This window comes from Sitophilus oryzae, unplaced genomic scaffold, assembly GCF_002938485.1.
Source record: "Sitophilus oryzae breed Bouriz unplaced genomic scaffold, Soryzae_2.0 scaffold_1396_pilon_pilon, whole genome shotgun sequence".
Classification (NCBI taxonomy): domain Eukaryota; kingdom Metazoa; phylum Arthropoda; class Insecta; order Coleoptera; family Curculionidae; genus Sitophilus; species Sitophilus oryzae.
The window spans coordinates 6,325,570-6,345,021 of NW_022146055.1; the positions used below are offsets into that span (position 1 = coordinate 6,325,570).

The following is a 19,452-nucleotide window of genomic DNA, read 5'->3' on the forward strand; positions in this document are numbered from 1 at the left end:
AATCATCCGCGCACAATACACTTAAATAAATTCTAATGTTTATAAATTAAACAAAGATAAACATTCGTAGAGAATACATACAATAATTGTAAGTATCCTTTTTTATTGGATAATCGAAACGGAAAAGAACGTCATAAAAATAATAGAACTTATCTATTGTAAAATCCGAAAACGGTACTGATAATTATTCCAAATTTTAAAACTCCGCGGTATCAATAAACAAGAATTATATAAACTTATTATATCATCAACTAAATTTTTAACTAAATAAAGCTTTATTATTGGTACCAAAATAACTGGAACTTGAACTCGTATTCCAGTCATAAAAATGTGAGAATGATCTAATAATAAACGAAGACGTCATAAATTATGTCATAATTTTGATTGCAAATCATGCGCCTTTTTTCGAGCTTCTGGGAACGTGTGACACAGACTTTGCCGAAGCGCATGCCCAGTTTTCTTCGGCAATTATCGTTGTGGTGTAAGGGGAACAAAGATGGCTATGGATCTATCCGCCATTTTCTAAAGTGAGATAGAATCAAGTGTTTTTTGTAATTATTGTTAAAATCCGGCAGAATTTTGGATATTTTTTCTTGTACCATTTAAAAGATACTGTGAGAAATATTATAATATGGGTTTTCAAAGGGTTTAAGTGATATTCTGGCGTAAATCGACCAGTTAAAAACGGCGTCTTCCTTGAAGAGACAGAGTGAAGGTAAATCGTTTTCTTTGTTACTTCTATACACTTATTTCATTTTATCATATCGTCTTTGTTGTATAAAAAGAGATAAATTTGGAGGAAGGATAGATGGGTCTTTTAAATATTGCCGTTTTTTTCTTTTTCCTGGGAATTTTCAAAATAAATTAAATAACTTTAAAAAATGAACCACGCCCTTTGATATGTTACCTCGTGACATTAAAATATATTAATTATATTAGCGAAATGCAAACATGTTTATTTGGTTTTAATTTAATCTATGAAAGCCGGTATTTTTTATGTCTTACAATTTTTAAATTTAATAATCTACAACTACAAACGGAATAAATCAATACATGATTTACCTATTATTACCCAATAAGTACCCTAAATACAATCACATTAATAAAATACCATTGTAATGGAAACAAGCAAAATACTATTATTAGGTAATTTATTAGAAAATCTTCAGTATTTCTTATTTAAAGTGAAAGGAATTTTAATTCTATGCACGTATGCTATGCACCTATGAGATATATAGTATAATATAGGGTTTCCATGGATCTCTCTGGATCGTAGATCATGTATACCTACTTATGGTCCAGATTTATTCCGATATATGGGAACTCTAGTATAATAGGTACCTCAGCATCCAGAATTATAATTGTATTTTGTAGTCTTTTGATTCATAGCACTCCGGAACAAGTTATGATATAATTTATTTCTAATTTTAGAGACACCTATTCTTCAATATGTTTGATCCAAACGTTATCGCAACTACAACCCAACAGTCACAAATACAGTATCAACAAACGCAACAGCAACCTGAAAAAGACAAAAATGGACAAGACCAAAAACAGGAGAATTTTAGTCCATTCTGCTATGCCAATGTTAATATGATACAAAAAATTGCTCCCCAAACACAACATTCTACTGTTAATATGTCCCAATTGACTGACGACAAATGCTATATAACTCAACCTGCATTCAGCTATAATTATGCATTGGTAAATATCTAACATGGCAATATATTATCAAATTAGATTTAGTATCTAAAAAGGCATGTATAGCTTCAAGCTTACAATCTTCAACTCTCTCAACTGAAATCTGCTATAAATTTGTTTGATACTTTCTTTTTATAATATTCATATATTCAATTTGATCAAAAAGTTTTATGACAATATATTTACTTTTTATGATGAAAAATGAATCATTACCCATTTTTATGTAAATTACGTTAAATTTTTTAACTGTTATAGTTAAATAAAGCCCATTTCATAAAACATTTTGGTTATGAGACAGATAACAGACCCCGCTTTACGCGTTCTATAGAAAATCGCGTAAAGCGGAAATCGGTATTAAAAACGTAGATGCGTTCTATAGGCTTGGTGCATTCTCCGCCGGTGCTGCCACCATCGGAGAATATTGTAAACATCTGATATATACAAATACACGGGTTTAAATAGCGAGTATACGAAAAATTTATTATTATTTAATTATTCTAAAATTGTTAGGAAGTATAATTTGTGAAAATTCTAAAAATAAAAATAAAAAAGTAAATATGTCGATATCTTCAGAAGCTCTAACTTGTATTATAATTTATTATTCCAGTTAAAAAATATTTATAGATGAGTTCAACTACGGTAGCAAACATAGTTTTAATCGCCGGTTTTGCTAGTGAGACATAATTGGGGCTATTTCGGTACATAATTATAATTTTAGATGTTTATCATATTGCCATAAAACATTTAATCACTAGTTGAGGAAAAAAGTATACCATTAATATTGCAAATTATATTTTATCCTGTCATAGTATGGGCCTATTTAATTTTTTCTTTATGAATGAGCTCTCTTTGTTTATTTACTTGTTTCGTTGAACTGCTTGAATTTATTTTTGCTTTTGATCAAATCGGTGTGAAAAGTTGTGACGCTATAAACTGTTGTTTCGGGATAGTTAAATATCCGGGAAAGTTGAGTGTTATTGTAATCACGTAATTACGCCCTCCTTTACGTGTTAACATTTTGCGACAATTTTATTTACATTTGAAATTGACACACAAACGACACAACGAACAAAAAGGGACGCCCAGTTCGAGTTCTTTTTCACTTAATTTTTACTACCCGAAAGAGAGTTACATCACAAAAACCTCGTACCTGAGTGTTTTCTAGTTTCAATAACCATATTAAAAACTCAAATACTTAAATATTGTGACAAAGTCACGATTTTCATATTTCAGTGCGATCATCATCGGAACCGCGTGAAATACGACCCGAGAACTTCTGATTTCTGCCGTATCTAGCGTATCTGCGGAAATTTTGAAATCAATAAATGAAATGCACCAAGCCTATACCGATTTTTGCTTAACGAATAAACTAACAATGTAACTTTAAAAAAAATGCTACTTTTATTATTTAATTATATTATTATAATTAATTTACATTAAATATTACTTATTTCTTTGTTTAGGTAAATCAGAATCTACTTACTCAAAACGCAATATCTAATATAACTTTTAAATGTGATGTATGTGGACTGATGTTTGCTCATTTAAGTTTATTAAATCATCATAAGAAAGTACATCATGGTCAAACCGATCAGCAACAACCTCAACAGCAACAAATTACTGTTCAGGTAAATACCCAATTATTTTTTGTTACATTTGCTTAAAGTTCTTGTGCCATTTCAGTTAATGTCCACTCAAGTTCAGCAGGCCCAACAGCCAACTCAAATACAAATTGTGTCTGCTGATAGAATACGATATTCGTGTGAAGAATGTGGCATGACTTTCATCAATCAAACTGAACTAAAAAATCATAAAATCCAATCCCATCAACAACCACAACAGCAAGTAAGAAGTCGAATTCTAATTGGCGTAGCGAATAAAATGTTTTAATATTGTTTTAACGTATAATTTTCAGCAACAAGTCCAAGCACAGTCCCAGCAAAGTACTTCTCAAGGGAATACTTTAAAAATAAAAAATTGCGAAACTTGCGGTGCTCCGTTGCCTCAAGATACTAATAAAAAAAGGGCTGTTATGAAAGTAAGTGTAGTTGTATAAACTTTCTATACCTGAATATATACCGTATTATCGAAAAAAAACGACGTCCAGTTAGCTTGGAAATGGCGATCGATGGCATTCCCCATATAATTTTACATATAAAATGACAACGATCTTCATTCCATTGCCATCGCTGGTTGGTACAAAAAAATAAGTACCAAAATCATAATTTTATCAACTTTCAAAAACGGCTCGCTCTAGAAACAGCATCATATTCATATATATAAATCACTTTATCTTTCATTTCTTAATTTGTTAGAATATTTCACGTGGCATAATTCTAGTCTTGTTAGTGTGACGTCACGCCATCGTTGAAAAAGCAGAACGGCACATCAGCGTGTCAATATAATTGCTGGAGATCCATAGGCTGATCCGCCGTTCTGCTTTTCCTACAATGGTCTGGAAGTCTGGACTCACCCTTTGGTAGTAAATAGATTAATATATATTCTTTTTTTTGTAGGTAAAATGTGAAAACTGCTTAAATGCAGAAGCAATACAACCACAAATCTTTGTAGTGGCAGCAGCTCCAGAAACTCCTACTGTTAAGTTTGAGGAAAGTTCGACGGGGACTCAGACTCAGTCTACTTTAGGTTGGTATTTATTGATAAATAGTATATGCTCACTTCTTCTATACTATGCATTTTAGTAGGGAAGGAGTAAAAGTAAAGTATTTAAGTTTTTCCAGTAACTTCTTCTTTTTTCTGTTAAGGCTAATCTAGAGGGGGAGTATTTTGTTAACGGCGGAATCCGAATCGCCGTCATGGGCCAAAAAGTTATTTTTTGTCTTTTTAAATCGAAAGAAATTTCTTTTCTATTCGTTTTGTCGAAATTATATCTTCTCACGCTAAATTGCCCTGTATACCTTGCTGGTCATCCAATTTATGTGGTCTGGATTTTAATGTGTGTGACAGAGAATAATATAAATGACTGGTTGACAGACAGAGAGACAAAATCAAAAGCGGCATACAGTGTTGCCGGTTTTTACGTTTGTAGGAAACAAAATAAGAAAGGGGGACACAATAGATCTGTAAGGTCGCAGCGAGTAACCCCCCCCCCCGCTCATTCTAAATTTTACTGAAATGATGATAACATATCTAAACTAAATCTATACTAATATATAAAATCCTTAAGTGACTGACATACTGATTAATCACGATCCTGCTCAAACCACTCAACGTAAGAAGCTCATTTTTGGCATACAGGTTTATTCTAGGATGTAGGGGTTCGATAAGAAGGGATTTTTCGAAATTCCAGTTCCAAGAGGGTGAAAGCGCCCCTCAAATATTACAATATTTTTTAATTAAAACGGCTTATTACAATATTTTTTATTTAAAAACGGCCAAGTTTCTGAAAAAACGCTTAAACACGTATATTTTATTTTGTTTTTTTTACATATTTTAAGATTTTTTAAAAATGTATACAGGGTGTTTTGAAAAATCTGGTCATTGATTAATCACGATCCTGATTTTGCTGAAAAGCTGATTTTTGGCAAACGGATTGACTGTGGGGTGTAGAGGTTCGATAAGGAGGGGTTTCTCGAATCTCAAATTCCAAGAGGGTGAAAACGGCCCTCAAATGTTACAATATTTGTTATTTAAAAAACGGTTAGTCTTTCGGGAAACGCTTGGACAAGCATAATTTATTTGGTTTTTTTACATATTTTGAAATTTTTTAAAAAATCATACAGGGTGTTTCAAAAAGTTGGGTAATTTCTTAACCACGATTCTGCTTAAACTGCTTGACGTAAAAAGCTAATTTTTGGCAAACGGATTTTTCGAAAGTCAAATTCCAACGAGATGAAACTACCCCTCAAATATTACCAAGTTATATAATAATATCGCCATATTGTTTTTTCTCATGCTGACATAAAGGTGAGAAAATTTTATTCAGTTTTTATGTTAATGAAAATTCTTGCTTTGCTTTATCATCACCATTACAAATGATTAATTCGACGCGAACGAAGTCGCTGGTACACGCTAGTATAATATATTACAACTGTAGCAAACTGAGTAACTAATAGTGAAAAATAAAGTTCCAACCCTAGATGCAACATTTTTCGTAAACGCCTACTTGTGCGGTTTGAAATTTTGATGCAAAATCCGGCAATACCGCATAGAAGAAATGTGTGGATCCAATTTTATCTCTTTTTAATACATTTGATTTTCCATTAAGCTGTCTGCATCACTGTCTTACACGTTAAAATCCAGACCGCACAGTTTCGATGACCAAATCGGTATAATTTAGTAAATCATATTTTTGGTTTTCTAGGTACTCAAAATTCCATTCCAATTGGCATTAAAAACAACCATCCAGTAAAACGCCGTGGTATTGCAAGCGTAACAAAATGTACTAAATGTAATGGTAGTGGCATAATTTTTATTGGCGGTACAAAAAACCAGCATAACAATGCCGATAAACCATTTCATTGTAACATATGTAATGGTAAGCAAGTTAGTGTCTCTAAAATAAAACACATAATGAATAATAACAATTAAGTTTATATTACTAGAAACTACTTATTTTACATATAGACCTTTATGTTTACTAATTAAAATTTATAATTCTAGGATCCTTTAGCAGATACTCATCACTTTGGTCTCATAAAAGACTTCATACTGGCGAGAAGAATTTTAAATGTAATATTTGTGGACTGGCTTTTGCAAAAGCAGCTTATTTAAAGAACCACTCGAGAATTCACACTGGGGAAAAACCATACAAGTAAGACTGTTACTGCAGTATGTCCAGCAAGAGAATATGTGCTTTTGACAGACAATATCTAAAAACAAACTAACTTTTCAAGTAATAAGACAGACAACTGTCGCTAATAGTCATAAAATATTGTAGGTGTAATGTATGTGGAATGCAATTTTCCCAATCACCTCATCTTAAAAACCATGAAAGAATTCATTCTGGGGAACGTCCTTATGTTTGCGAAGTCTGTGATAAATCGTTTGCGCGACACTCTACATTATGGAATCACAGAAGAATTCACACAGGCGAAAAACCATATAGGTAAGTATCACCAACTTTGTAGTTGAAGTAGGCCTTAATAAAGCAAGTGTTTTTAAAAGCACATTGATACCTAATGACATAAGAAAAAATAAAATGAAAAAAAAATTGTTTGCACTATGTGCGCATATTTGAAATGAAACTTCTTCCTAACAGCTATTAAATTGAAGAATTTGAAGGACATGTTTGAAAAAGTACTGTTTGAAATGTTAAAAGTAATAAATTAAAAAATAATTTGATTCACTTTCACAAAATTTGTATTAAAATGACGGTCTGTCAGGGAGAGGACTCCGTTTGGGTACCTCTATCCACGTGCCAAATTTGGTTCCAATCGACCCATACTTAAGATAAAGCCTGATGATTCTCCTGATGATCGTCCGTTTAAAGGCATCGGTTCGAAATATCGAGGGCGTCATCCTGTAGCCCGCCCTCAATTATGCTGAAATCGACCCACATTTTTCTTCAATATCAAATCCTTAGTCCCACCTTGATGAAGATGTAAACGAAACGTATCCAACTTTGCAGGGAGGGACCGTGTGCACCGTCGCTCATAGCCTACCCTACCCACCAAATTTGGTCGCGATCGACATCAACTCTTGACTTTTCTTACGTCAAAAGTAACTATCACAGTGACACGTGTTGTGCACGGTCAAACTTAAATCGGACGATTTTTTCTAAGCCGTAGGCAGTCCTTACCACTTTTCCTCTCGTCTGTCGTGCCTCGTATTGTGTCGTGTCACACAAGTCCAATGGGTATTTCGCCACTTGTACTGTAAGAAAATCTACATAATAAAATAGTTATTTTTTCTAAACACTGCTGCGTTAATCCGACGGAGACCGCCTTGTCAGCAGTAATTTACTAATAAACAAATTTGCCTAACGGACAAAAAATGCTTAACGTTTCGGAAAGTACGTCTCCTTCCGTCGTCGGAGGCAAAAAAACACAAAGAACAAAGAAACTAAAGTATCTAAATACAACTATTCAAGAACACTTTTTTTCAACAGATACGTCTATAAAAACCGTCGACGTTCTGTTAAAATGACATTGTATCAAGTTACACATCAAAATTAACAATTAGTTAATGAGGTAAAACAACGACGGGAAGAGACATCCTGAAACGTTAAGCGTGTTTTTTTGTCCGTTAGGCAAATTTGTTTATTAGTAAATCATTGCTGACAAGCTGGTCTTTGTTGGATTAACGCAGCAGTGTTTAACAAAAAATAACTATGTTGTTATTTTGTAGATTTGCTTACAGTACAAGTGGAGAAATACCCAACGGACTTTTTTGAACAAATATTATTATTGTAACTTTTTCTAGATGTGACATATGTAGTTCATGTTTTAATCAAGCAACACATCTGAAGAATCACCAAAAAGTTCATTCGGGGGAAAAACCCTTTAAATGTGACATCTGTTCTGTTGGATTTTCAGATAGGTAAATTAAATAAGATAATTATTACAACTATCTCGAATTTTTCGTCATTAAACTTGTTTCAGATTTGCTTTAAAGAGACATAGAAATATACACGAGAAATATGGTAGGACGAAACCAATGCATGACGGTAACAATCCGACAAGAAACCTCACAGGAGAATCGTCAGCTGAAACGTCCGTTCAAACTTCCCTGCAAGACGGGTAAGCTAAATATCAGAGCAGTTTCATTTTTTTTCCTTGAAACTCCATCATTTGTAACTGTATTTATACGTCGTACAAAATAAAAACCGTAGCGGGCTATCGATTAGGCTAATAAATGTGTGCAGTGCTACCACTACACAAATATGGCCCTTATGGGACGTTTTCAATGAGTTTTAAATCTCCCACTCGATATTGTGTTGGCAACGGCGAGGAAGCGGTTGCAGCGGTGCCACGTTTGTTTGACATTTCCCAGAATTTTCTGAACGTTAGTTGAGAGTTATGTCTCGTGTGTATTGTATCTTTTAAAACCTTTATTTATCGATCGAAAACTGTTGTTTTCAGAATATTTTGTGTAGTAGTTGTTAGTTTTTTCTTTGAAAAATGCCTAAGCAGTTAAATAAAAAGTAAAAAGAAAAAAAAATTTCTTGAAGTTAAATAGTCGGTGCCAAGAATTAGTGTCATCTCTGATACAATATTTTGAGAAAGAAAGGGACAATAACGGCCCGTTATATTATAATAAAGTATTTTAAAGTAGACCAGTGAAGTGAGTTTTTTATATTTTGAGAAACAAAACCTACTAATCTTCTATGGAAAATACTTATTAATTCTTGAAATATTTCAAAATGTTGCCTATATATTTTTTAATCATTTACCACTCTTTATAATAGATAATATTTTGAATTGCCCCAAACCAAGACTGTTATTAATTAAACAAAATGTTTAAAACAATGTTTTTAAGACACCATTACTTGTTTTAAATATTTGTTTAAAACAGAGTATTAAATAGGTTTGGTGTGTAGGTGTTTATTTCAATAAAAACTGAGAAAAACTCTTTCAAAATAAAAAAAAAACAACTGTAATACAAAAGGAATAAAAAACAGAGTAATCAGCTCAACTTAATATTGTCTAAATAATCTATTAATTCTGTACTACTACTTGGAGGAGCACCATTAAGGTTTCTAAAATCGAATTAAGTTTTAACCTTTGGCTTTATCATTACTCAACATGATATGGTTTAAAACAGAATATAAAAGTGTTGTAAACATATGTATTTTCGACTTTGTATTTACAATGTTCTTTAAAACCATAAAAAAAATTTAAACAATAAAAAAACATGTTTTGTTTAAAAAATATTTTTTTCAGCCCTGCTTGAAACTGTTTAAAACTGGTAACAATTTAAAGTTTATTTTAGATTTTTTAATAGATCTTAGATAAAGTAAATTTTTCAAAAATATTTTTCTTCCGATTACAATCTGGCAACAATGCTGTCTACAATCAACGCACGTGCTCGATGCAGGGGCGCATATACGGGAGGGTTAATGGGGGAAATTACCCCTCCCAGGAAGAAATTTATAAATTAGAAAATCTGGTATAAATTAAAATTGTCACAAAATAAATTAATAATATCAATCAAAATAGAAATCCAGAACAATCTAGGTTTTTTTTTCATAGTCACAATACCTGTAACCGAAAATTTAATTTAAATCTATTACTTTATTTAAATATTGCCACTACCCGTCCCAGGCTCACTCTCTGGATGCGCCACTGGCTCGATGACATGCAACGGTTTTTAATTTGTACGACGTATATAATAGTATGTATAAGGCGGGCATAAATGTTTTCTCGGATTCATTTTTACTTATGTATATGTGTATCAAACACCAAATAATATTGTGCACGTCATCACCATTTGTCATCTAATCTATGTTTTCAGTACTGCTACACATGTATACTCTGTCCAATGAGAGGATACATGACAGTGACAGTTGGATCTGTCATTTTAATGCAAAAATAATAAACTGTATTTTGTCATTTTTTGGATGTCGTTTGTCAAAATCTTCACCGTTGGACAAAGTTTAGAAAATTTCTCATAATTTTTTGATAGGCCTGTGTTTTACTATATTTAAACTTTTATTTCTAATTGCAATTTGCAATTTAAATTCTAAAAATATCTCTGGAAAATGATAAAAGACATGCAACCTAATGGGCAAATTCGTGACAAGGCTGATTTGATTTCCCCTTACGTCTCAAGTGCTGAACGGCGCGGGCGGAGCCTCTATTCTAGTGATGGGAAAAACCGATTAATTTCAATAATCTAGTACTCGAGTTTCAAGCGATTGCAATAACCGAGTGATCGTTCGAGCGAAATATCGCTCGTATTTAACAATACGGTTTTTCGTCCGTCGCTTGTTGTATGTACTTGAGGGTACTTGTTAACGCCAAGCGCCAAGCAGTAAGTTGCGTGCGCAGGGCACATATTCTTTCGGTAATGAATGGCAAGTAGCAACAAGCGTCGAGCGATTCGCTTGATTTAGTTTATTTCAAAGCATTGTCGATGTAGGTCGTAAAATTTTGTTCCTCAGATACGCAACGGATAAATATACAGGGTGGTCCGAACTGTATTCCGGAAACTTCGGCAGCATATTCTGTAGATAAAAATAAGTATAGTAAACGCCACGAATGTTTGGGAGTGATTCATCGGTCGCTACCATGTGAACTAATCTGTTTCAAGGTCACATAAAACTTAATTCCAGTGCAGTGGTGTTTCAAGTCATGTAATAATCAATATATAATAATAATATGTTGTAATTTGTTGTTTTAACTGTCAAAGTCTTGTCAAAACATATATTTGGTTATAAATCTTAACTGGAATGCCCCATTAGTCGCACTGCAAGCACACCAATGGACTGACGCACAAAAACGAATCAATCAAAGAAACGCGATATAGTATCGTCTTTGTCAATCACGCTAACATTTTAGAATAAGTAGGAGGAGCGCAGGCGGGTGACTAGACCGTGCCTTTAAAAACCTACGTCTGCGGTAAAAATTTACGTTTTTAATATAAAAATGATAGCGCGCGTGTCGATTCTGACTTCATCAAGCGATGAATCACTCCCAAACATTCGTGGCGTTTACTTTAAAAAAGTTCGTATAAACGTATGTCCTAAAATGCTTAGTTTCGGAGATACAGGGTGTAGAAGTTTCATATTATTTTATCAGTTTATTATTATTTCAAGTCGTATAAATTTGCTACCTGCAATGTATGTAGAAAATTCGCTCGGCTTTTTATCGAGTATGTCACATTAAAATCGGATTTCAATTTATTTCATTCTAGGATCGCATGCGTTCGTCGCTCGTAAAGCTTGATTTTCATGCATCCGTTGTCCGACGATACGTTGATACGATATTAATTTTATTGGTAGAATTTAAAGACTTTGATTGGTTAGAAAATATCGCAGTTTTTAAATTTATTGCATTTTCGTGCCTCCGTTTATCGGATATACGTTGGTGTTATTTTATATTTTCGTTTCCATAACGATTTTGCTATTTTACTTATATTTTTATTATTGTTAGATTAAATTTGTCAAAAAAGTGTCAGAACGTCCGTTATCGTATGAACGGGTCCGTTGACGGGCTGAAGTAAAATATTTACGGATGAAAAGTGGCGCGAAAACGCTATGACCAATCAGAGCACCGTCGGACCAACGTATAACGGATGCATGAAAATCAAGCTTAACTCGTCACTTGCATTGCTCGTTCATAATCGAGCGATGTCGGTTATTTCAATAATCGAGTACTCGAGCGAATTTTCGCTCGAGTTATCACATCACTACTCTATTCGTTCGGAAGCCAACGCATAAAACACTCATTTTCTCTAATTCGACTGGCGAAGACATATCGAAGACAGTGTGGCACTGAAAACGACAGTGTTGCCATATTAAAATGTGTAATATCTGTAATACGTTTGACGAAAATATCTTTAGATGAAAAACCCGCGTTTATGTATTGAAAATGAATTCGTGTTAAACATAGAAAAAACAATAATAAAAATTCTTTTATAAGTACTGAATATTTCCTATGATCGAAAAAAGTCGTTTAGTTGACTTGGAAATGACGACTATTTACATTTACCATAATATTTTGCATATGAAATATCAGCGATCTTCATTTCCAAGCCAACTCTGACGCCGTTCTTTGTTTAATCATATATTTTTATATTAAATTGATAGAGAATCCGTATTATTAACGTGTTGGACCAAAATCCGTAAATATACGGATTAATACTGACAACACTGTCTCCGGCAACCATCCACACTGTCGACTGAAAGCAGAACTACGGTACAGTATTCTTTATCCGCCGCGCTGTAAACGACTATCGGCGCGCAGCGGCGTAGAGCTAAACTACATCTCGGACAGGTTTTGTGCCACGAAAAAGCCCATAAGATTGCGAATCTTCTTATTTCTTCCATCAACGATTACGGTATGAATTAGGGTGCTATTGATGACGTACGCACAGTTTTGTTTAGCGTTTGTTATATCGGTGTTAAGTATATTTTTTTCGTGCGAATTGAAACGTCAACTGACGGTGTTTCAAGGTTGTAACCGAGACGTGGTCACAATACGTGGTCTGTATTTTAACGCGTAAAACCAAAAGCACTTGATTTATATTACGATGTAATTAAACAGCCGTTAAACGGTAGCCTACTAAAATGCCGATAATAAATATTATGATGATATTATGACGTCGTTGATGTCGGCGGAAAGTAATGCCTAGCTATGGGCATTTTGCAAGAGCGCCTGTGGCTCCGTGACTGAGGCTATTGCTTCGTGAATGAATGGTCCGTGGTTCAAATTAGCGATGGGAACTATCGAATGAATTAGACTATCGAATGGTTACTGAATGAATGATTTCAACTATCGAATGGTTTCATTCGAATAAAATCATTCATTCATTTGTATACTAAAGCATATGTGACAACCTCGCCGTGCGACTAAATGGTTATCGTTAAGCCACGACTATCGAATGCTTTAGATAAATGAAATTTAGTATTCGTTTGATTTTTGTCTGCGTCGGTGCATTATTAGTTCTTCCAAATTTTTATAACTTGCCTTCTAAATACTGTGCTATTTTTGCGTTTATTAAAATATTTAAAATACTAAAGTAGTAGTGTTTTTTTTTAATTGACGATTGTGTACGTGTGCAGGTGGTCAAAATTTTTCCGAAAATTTGTGTGATTTTCCGATCTTTCAATTATTTAATTTTATACGGTATATGGTCTATTTTTTTAATGGGAAATTTTGAGAAGTAACAATATGAGGTGAACTTACAATTAATTTTAAAAATACATATGTATTTGTATTTTAGATGTTTTAGTAATATGAATTAGTTGAACTTAATAATCATATTTAAGTAATGTGGTAATGTGGTTAAGTAAATGGTTATCGAACTCAAATTTTGGGATGAGAAAATTAAATTGATTGATTAAAGTTTTACAATTAAAAAAATGCCAATTTAAAAAAAAAGTTAACGATATTTGTATTTTGTTTATGCTAATTCTCTTACATGTAGATTTTTGCGAAGAAATATTTCATTTATTTTTTAAAGTAAATGCCAGTAAAACCAAATATTATTTTTAAATACTAATACAAAGTAATAAAAAGTAATAAATATATATAATTTTGATTTCTAATTTTTTATTTATATTTTTCTTCTATTACACTGCATGCTTAGAAAATTAATAAATGTTATTAATAAAAAAAATGCAAAATATATAGTCATACCACAGGTCATACTATCCCTAACTAACTATAATACCAAAGAATAATATTCTTTGCTAATACCAACTAATACGAATATACGGCAACAGCGCCGTTCATAATGTATTTTCTGTGTAAATACTTGCACCTCAATAAAAAAAATAATGTGTCCTTATCTTTATCTGACTCAAAATCAAAGATGCCGGCTTTTTTCATACCATTGCCACCGACCGCCGACCGCTGTCGGGTTTCTAGGAAAGAAACCTACGTCGCCGGGCGACAACTAAAATCCAATTTATATTTTATTATAATCGATCCTGACGAATAAATGAATTTTACAAATGAATGATTTTATAAATGAATGGTTTTTGCTGCCGAATTAATATATTTCAAGGCAGATGACGCATCTATTCGATATTTTTATTCGAATAGTTTTCGACGAATGTTTTCTTATTAGCTATCGAATTATTCGAATGAATTGCAACTATCGAATGTTTCGATAGTATTCATTCGATAGTTCCCACTACTAGTTCAAATCTCACGCCGGACCAAGACTTTTTTTATATTTTTTTGCTTATAGCGTGATCTTATTGCATTGGTTTCACTCTTTTTGGTTGGATTGGTTTATCTATTTGGCGGGTTGGTTAGCGTGGTTATTTGGAGGGTGTTAATTCATTGGTTAATTGTTTACTTGGTGGGGTTGGTTGGTTTTTACTAATTTATATTTGTTTTTTATATTTTTTTACCAGTGTCGAGGTTAGTGTTGGTTAAGTTGGTTATTTGGTGGGGTGGATAGCGTTGGTTAGTCCTTATAAAATTCCTATATTTCATAAAGCCATCAAGTGCGTCACATCAACGACGTCATACCTATTAACGGCATTTTAGTAAGCTACCGTTTAACGGCAGTTTAAGTACAGCCTTTATATTATAACCATTTGATAGACAGAGACAAGAAATATTTTAGAGTGGAAAACACCTAGTTAATTGATCTATTAATGGTCAAACCCTCGAGAACATACCGTATAAAAGTAATGCGTTTACCCGCTTTTCGTCTCTGTCTAATATGTTTTATTAAAAAATCTCCATAATTATCTTACACGTTAAACTCTCGACTACGGATTTATGGTCACTAGCGGTACGTACATACTGACCCGCACCGCACGAATTGCTCTTTTTTCCTGTTGCTGTCGGCAGTGATAAGCCTGTGTTTTTAATATCTCTCGACAATGAGTGACAGCAAAGAAGAAGTAACGCTCCTTCTAGGAGGCTCCTTCTTCTTGAGGCACAAATATGAAAAAGAAGCGAAAGGGTTCACAATATTTGCGGGTCAGTGTGCGCTTACCTGAGGTCTGTATATTCTGTGAATAGTAAACGTCACTCTGATCTGCTGCCCTTTTGACAGCAGGCTTCTCGGCGCAGACCAATGATATAAGATGGATATTACAGATAATTGAATCTATCAAGATGGACCGGGGGGTTAAACCGACCCTCATCGGCCAACACAAATTTAGACGAACCGGGTTACGGTTTAATAGAAGCTCAGAGAAATAGAAAAATTGATGTCTTGTATAAAACTAACATACATATCGTGCGATTAAATAGGTTTATGATCAATCGGACTTTGACTTTGACAGTTTAAAAAATCCCATTTTTTTGTTATTATACAAAGCATGTTTCACATAAAACTTTTTTCATAATATATGCACATGATATAATATGTTTTATAATCAAGCAGGCTTTGTGTGATGGCAGGTGAACAATTCTTATAGGAAATATCATTATAATTTTTATACTGTCAAAGACCGCTTTATCATAAAATGTTTTGATCGTAAAGTATCTATTCCATGTATGCTTACTACTTGGTTAAGGTGTATTACATGTTTTTATTTTTTTTATTATATTTGACAAAAATTATAAAATAAATATTCATGATGAATAGTTGTTTTCTTAAGCATCATTATATCGATCCATAAATGTACTTTGTTCACTAATCTAGTGCCTAGAAATAGTAACTCTCGCCCAATACCAAGAGAAAGACCTTATAATCCAAAAGTCGGGTGCAAAAACATGCAAGTGTTTTCTGAAGGCTCATATTTTCACAATCGATTGCATTTGAGTGTTAAAAAACAAAGGTACAGTCAGCAGTTCCAGTTCCGGAACACCTGGCTCTGAGAAGGGCGCAAAGGTTTCAGAAAACTCTTTGCATGTCTTTGCATCCGGCTATCAGACTATTAATGTCATAAGAATTGAGACGCAGTTACACAATTTTTCTATCGCAATTATTAATAAACCATGCCCATTATTATTTGTTCTATTTTTCGTAAATAAAAACATGGCAAAAATAAACTTTAGTGTTTCTTTAACTCTAATATAAATATTTAATATTTATATCTGCAATTTATATTTTAGTACTGATCACGAGGAACTAGTAGAGGCAAAATTTGAAGGAAAATATGAACAGGCAGATGATATGACAGACGATATGGAAGATATTTCTGAATTGCAGGTTCAATTGCATTAATTGAAATTCAAAATCGACTCTTGTATATCATTATAACTTCCATACAGTTTCTTAAAATTATTTGTACATAGTACATAACTCATTAGTATTAATTTTCATCATTTTATATTAGAAACGTTATCCTTTATAACTTCCTAAGTACTGTATACTCATATTTTTTTAAATACATTTTCCTGGTATATTTTGTAAATATTTTTCGAATACGACATATAAGTAGACATATATATATATATATACATATTGTAAAGTAATTTTATTTAGAGGTTTTATTTTATTTAAGAATAAGAGCAGCGCTACGAAGTATTATAAAATAATAATAACATTGTTCGTTTATTTATTTAACCCCTTTTAATTTTAGTTTTTGTTTATAGCAGTTTCAAAATTAGTAAACATTAAATATAATTTTTTAATTATATTACCCAGCGGAGCGCGGCGGCTGGCTACTATATCTCTGGTACTGGGCACAGACCCACACCAACTGGGCATACTACAAACATTTTTTTTTATTATAAAAACAATTTGAAAATTTGCGATTAAATATTTTTTTGGCAATTTAATTATCATATGAATTTATCACATATCGCGTCGCCCAGTTTGGGTTCTTTTTCACTTAGTTTTTACTATCTGACACAACGTTACGTCGTACTAACAGTACCTGAGAATTTTACGGTTTCAAAAACTTGAGAAGTAAAAACCAGTATACTTAAATATTTGACAAAGCCGCGATTTTAATTTAATGCAATCAATATGAACAGTAACAGGAACTGCGTGAAATATAAAGTCGGAAAGTTCTGATTTCTGCCGTATCGAACGTTGCTGTCGAAATTTTTAAAATCAACTGAGAAATGCACCAAGCCTATAGACAAACCAAGCTGCGTAACTGACAAGTCTTTAGATGAACATTCTGATTATGGAGGGAGCGTTCTGACTATAGCATCGTAATTAAGGTGTTGCGATTAAAGGTACATTCGGGCTGAGAGCGTCGCGTCGCGTCGCGTTTGCGTCGCGTCCGCCCAATTGAACTCGAACCCCGACGCTCAGCGAACGCTAGCGCAACGCGACGCTGTCTGCCTGAACGGTCTAATTTAAGTTAAGTGAATTGATTCCATTTCGACACGCGGACGCGACGCTCTCAGCCTGAATGTACCTTAAAGAGGTCGCACTGTAATGTTTTTTCCCAATTGTTGCGAATTTTTTGGCGTACACTGCATTTATAGCTAGCGATTAGTAATAATTTTAATGTAAATATATTCAGGTAAGTATTATAATTTCATATTTTTTATTAATATTTTTAATTCACATATATTTTCATAATTTGTTGCTATACTATAATGTAAACAACATGTTAATTACAAATAGGAAGAAGAAAATATTTAACAACTAATATGGCTGCATTATGTAAAGAATTGATTAAACATAAGTGTACATAATTTTTAAATGTAACAATACGTATATAAATTATTCATAAAATAATTTTAATATCTTTTAAAAGCAAAGTGGGATAAGAAATAGATTATTCATTGAAATTTTTTACTTATTCGTTTATAGAATTTTATATGTGCTAGTAACTATCTGAAATTGTTCATTTGTTAATATATATAATATACTCGTTAAGTAAATATATCACCAAAACAAGCTTGTGATTCATATCAATTACTATTAGAGTTTTTCATTTTTAATTTAGTACAAATACACTATATTGTTGACTTTTTACAATAGTTTCCAAATTATTACAATCTTAAAAATAATGCAACTTACTTTTCAATATAGTATAAAACTCATATACATTACAACTTACAACTAACTACAAGTTATAATTTTAAATAAGCCAATATGAAATTTAGAACATAAAAATAAATAATAACATAAAATTTATCCAACAAGGGAGGGGACAATTTTGACAGATCTCATCGAAAAGTTTACTTACTTGAATTAAAATGACGGGGCAAACTAGAGGCTGTCAACGGGAGGACCCATGACAGTGATAGTAGTGTCTGTAATTTCTTGGATATGGTCTGTCGAAATATTCCCTGCGTCATATATACCGTACAACCAAATAATCAAGTGAACTTTTATTTTGACAGTAAAGAAATATTAATGTAATTTCCTATAAGAATCTAGAAAATAATTAATTTTTTGTCGCCTCGTATTCAAAAGAAAGGAGATTTTGAAAAGTAATTAGAAATGATAATTTATGATACAAAATATACCCAAAAATTTATTTTTTAGAAAAATATGTCTTAAAAATGTACCACTTTATGTATAAATTATATACCATACTAGAAAACATACATGAGGCACCTGTTATAGTAGTTTAAATCCTATACCGGGTGCGTCTCAAAAGTGGCTCGCCCCTATAACTATTTTATTTTTTTTTTAGATAAAAAAACGAGTTGTTGGTATGCTAGTATATGACCTAAATTTGGATTGATTGTCGTATTCAATTGTTTTTGGTTACCGGAAATGACTACAACTTTTGATTTTTAAACGGCACCCTCGGTATATTTTTACTTTATTCGATAGAAAATGACAATCTGAATAGAATGACATATTATATGTCAACTTTTGACATTTTCGCTTAAAATAACATTGTATTTTAAATTTCATGAGTGTCATGGCTGTGTGAAAAACACTAATTTTTAATCAAGGAGCACTAGAAAAATAGTTTTAGTAGTCTAATGTTTTTCGTGTCTTGTCCTGGCCGGTTAAAAGATGCACAAATCGTATTTTTACTCATATCTCAATTTTTTTAAATGGAACAAGGGTGACTCATTAGCATATTTGGAAAAATCATTTTTTTACGAATAATTTGGTACCACACACTTAGTATGTCGATTCAAATTGTCGTTATGAATCGCATGATGCAATTTCAAAAAAAACATATTCGAAATGTCAAAAGTTGACATGAGTGTCATTTTGTAACAAAATAACGAGGGTGCCATTTAAAAATCAAAAGTTGTAGTCGTTTCCGGTGAAACAGGAAGTGGCCGA

At 32.6% G+C, this 19,452-nt stretch overlaps 1 protein-coding gene across 6 annotated transcripts; it reads left to right on the top strand.

Annotated features, from left to right (window-relative positions):
• The first annotated feature begins 411 nt into the window (after positions 1-411).
• On the top strand, positions 412-16,781 carry LOC115875955 (zinc finger protein 429-like). Of its 6 annotated transcripts, none has more exons than XM_030891562.1 (12): positions 414-715; positions 1,432-1,704; positions 3,165-3,329; positions 3,385-3,546; positions 3,617-3,739; positions 4,218-4,347; positions 6,026-6,199; positions 6,325-6,475; positions 6,602-6,769; positions 8,086-8,202; positions 8,265-8,402; positions 16,350-16,781. In XM_030891562.1, exons 2-12 carry the CDS (start codon positions 1,450-1,452, stop codon positions 16,459-16,461), a joined length of 1,695 nt encoding a protein of 564 aa, XP_030747422.1. In that variant the 5' UTR covers positions 414-715; positions 1,432-1,449; the 3' UTR covers positions 16,462-16,781. The 6 variants fall into 6 exon arrangements, with proteins under 6 accessions (XP_030747427.1, XP_030747422.1, XP_030747424.1 ...); XM_030891564.1 differs by lacking the exon at positions 16,350-16,781 and adding an exon at positions 15,343-15,876; XM_030891565.1 differs by lacking the exon at positions 16,350-16,781 and adding an exon at positions 15,346-15,876.
• The last annotated feature ends 2,671 nt before the right edge of the window (positions 16,782-19,452 follow it).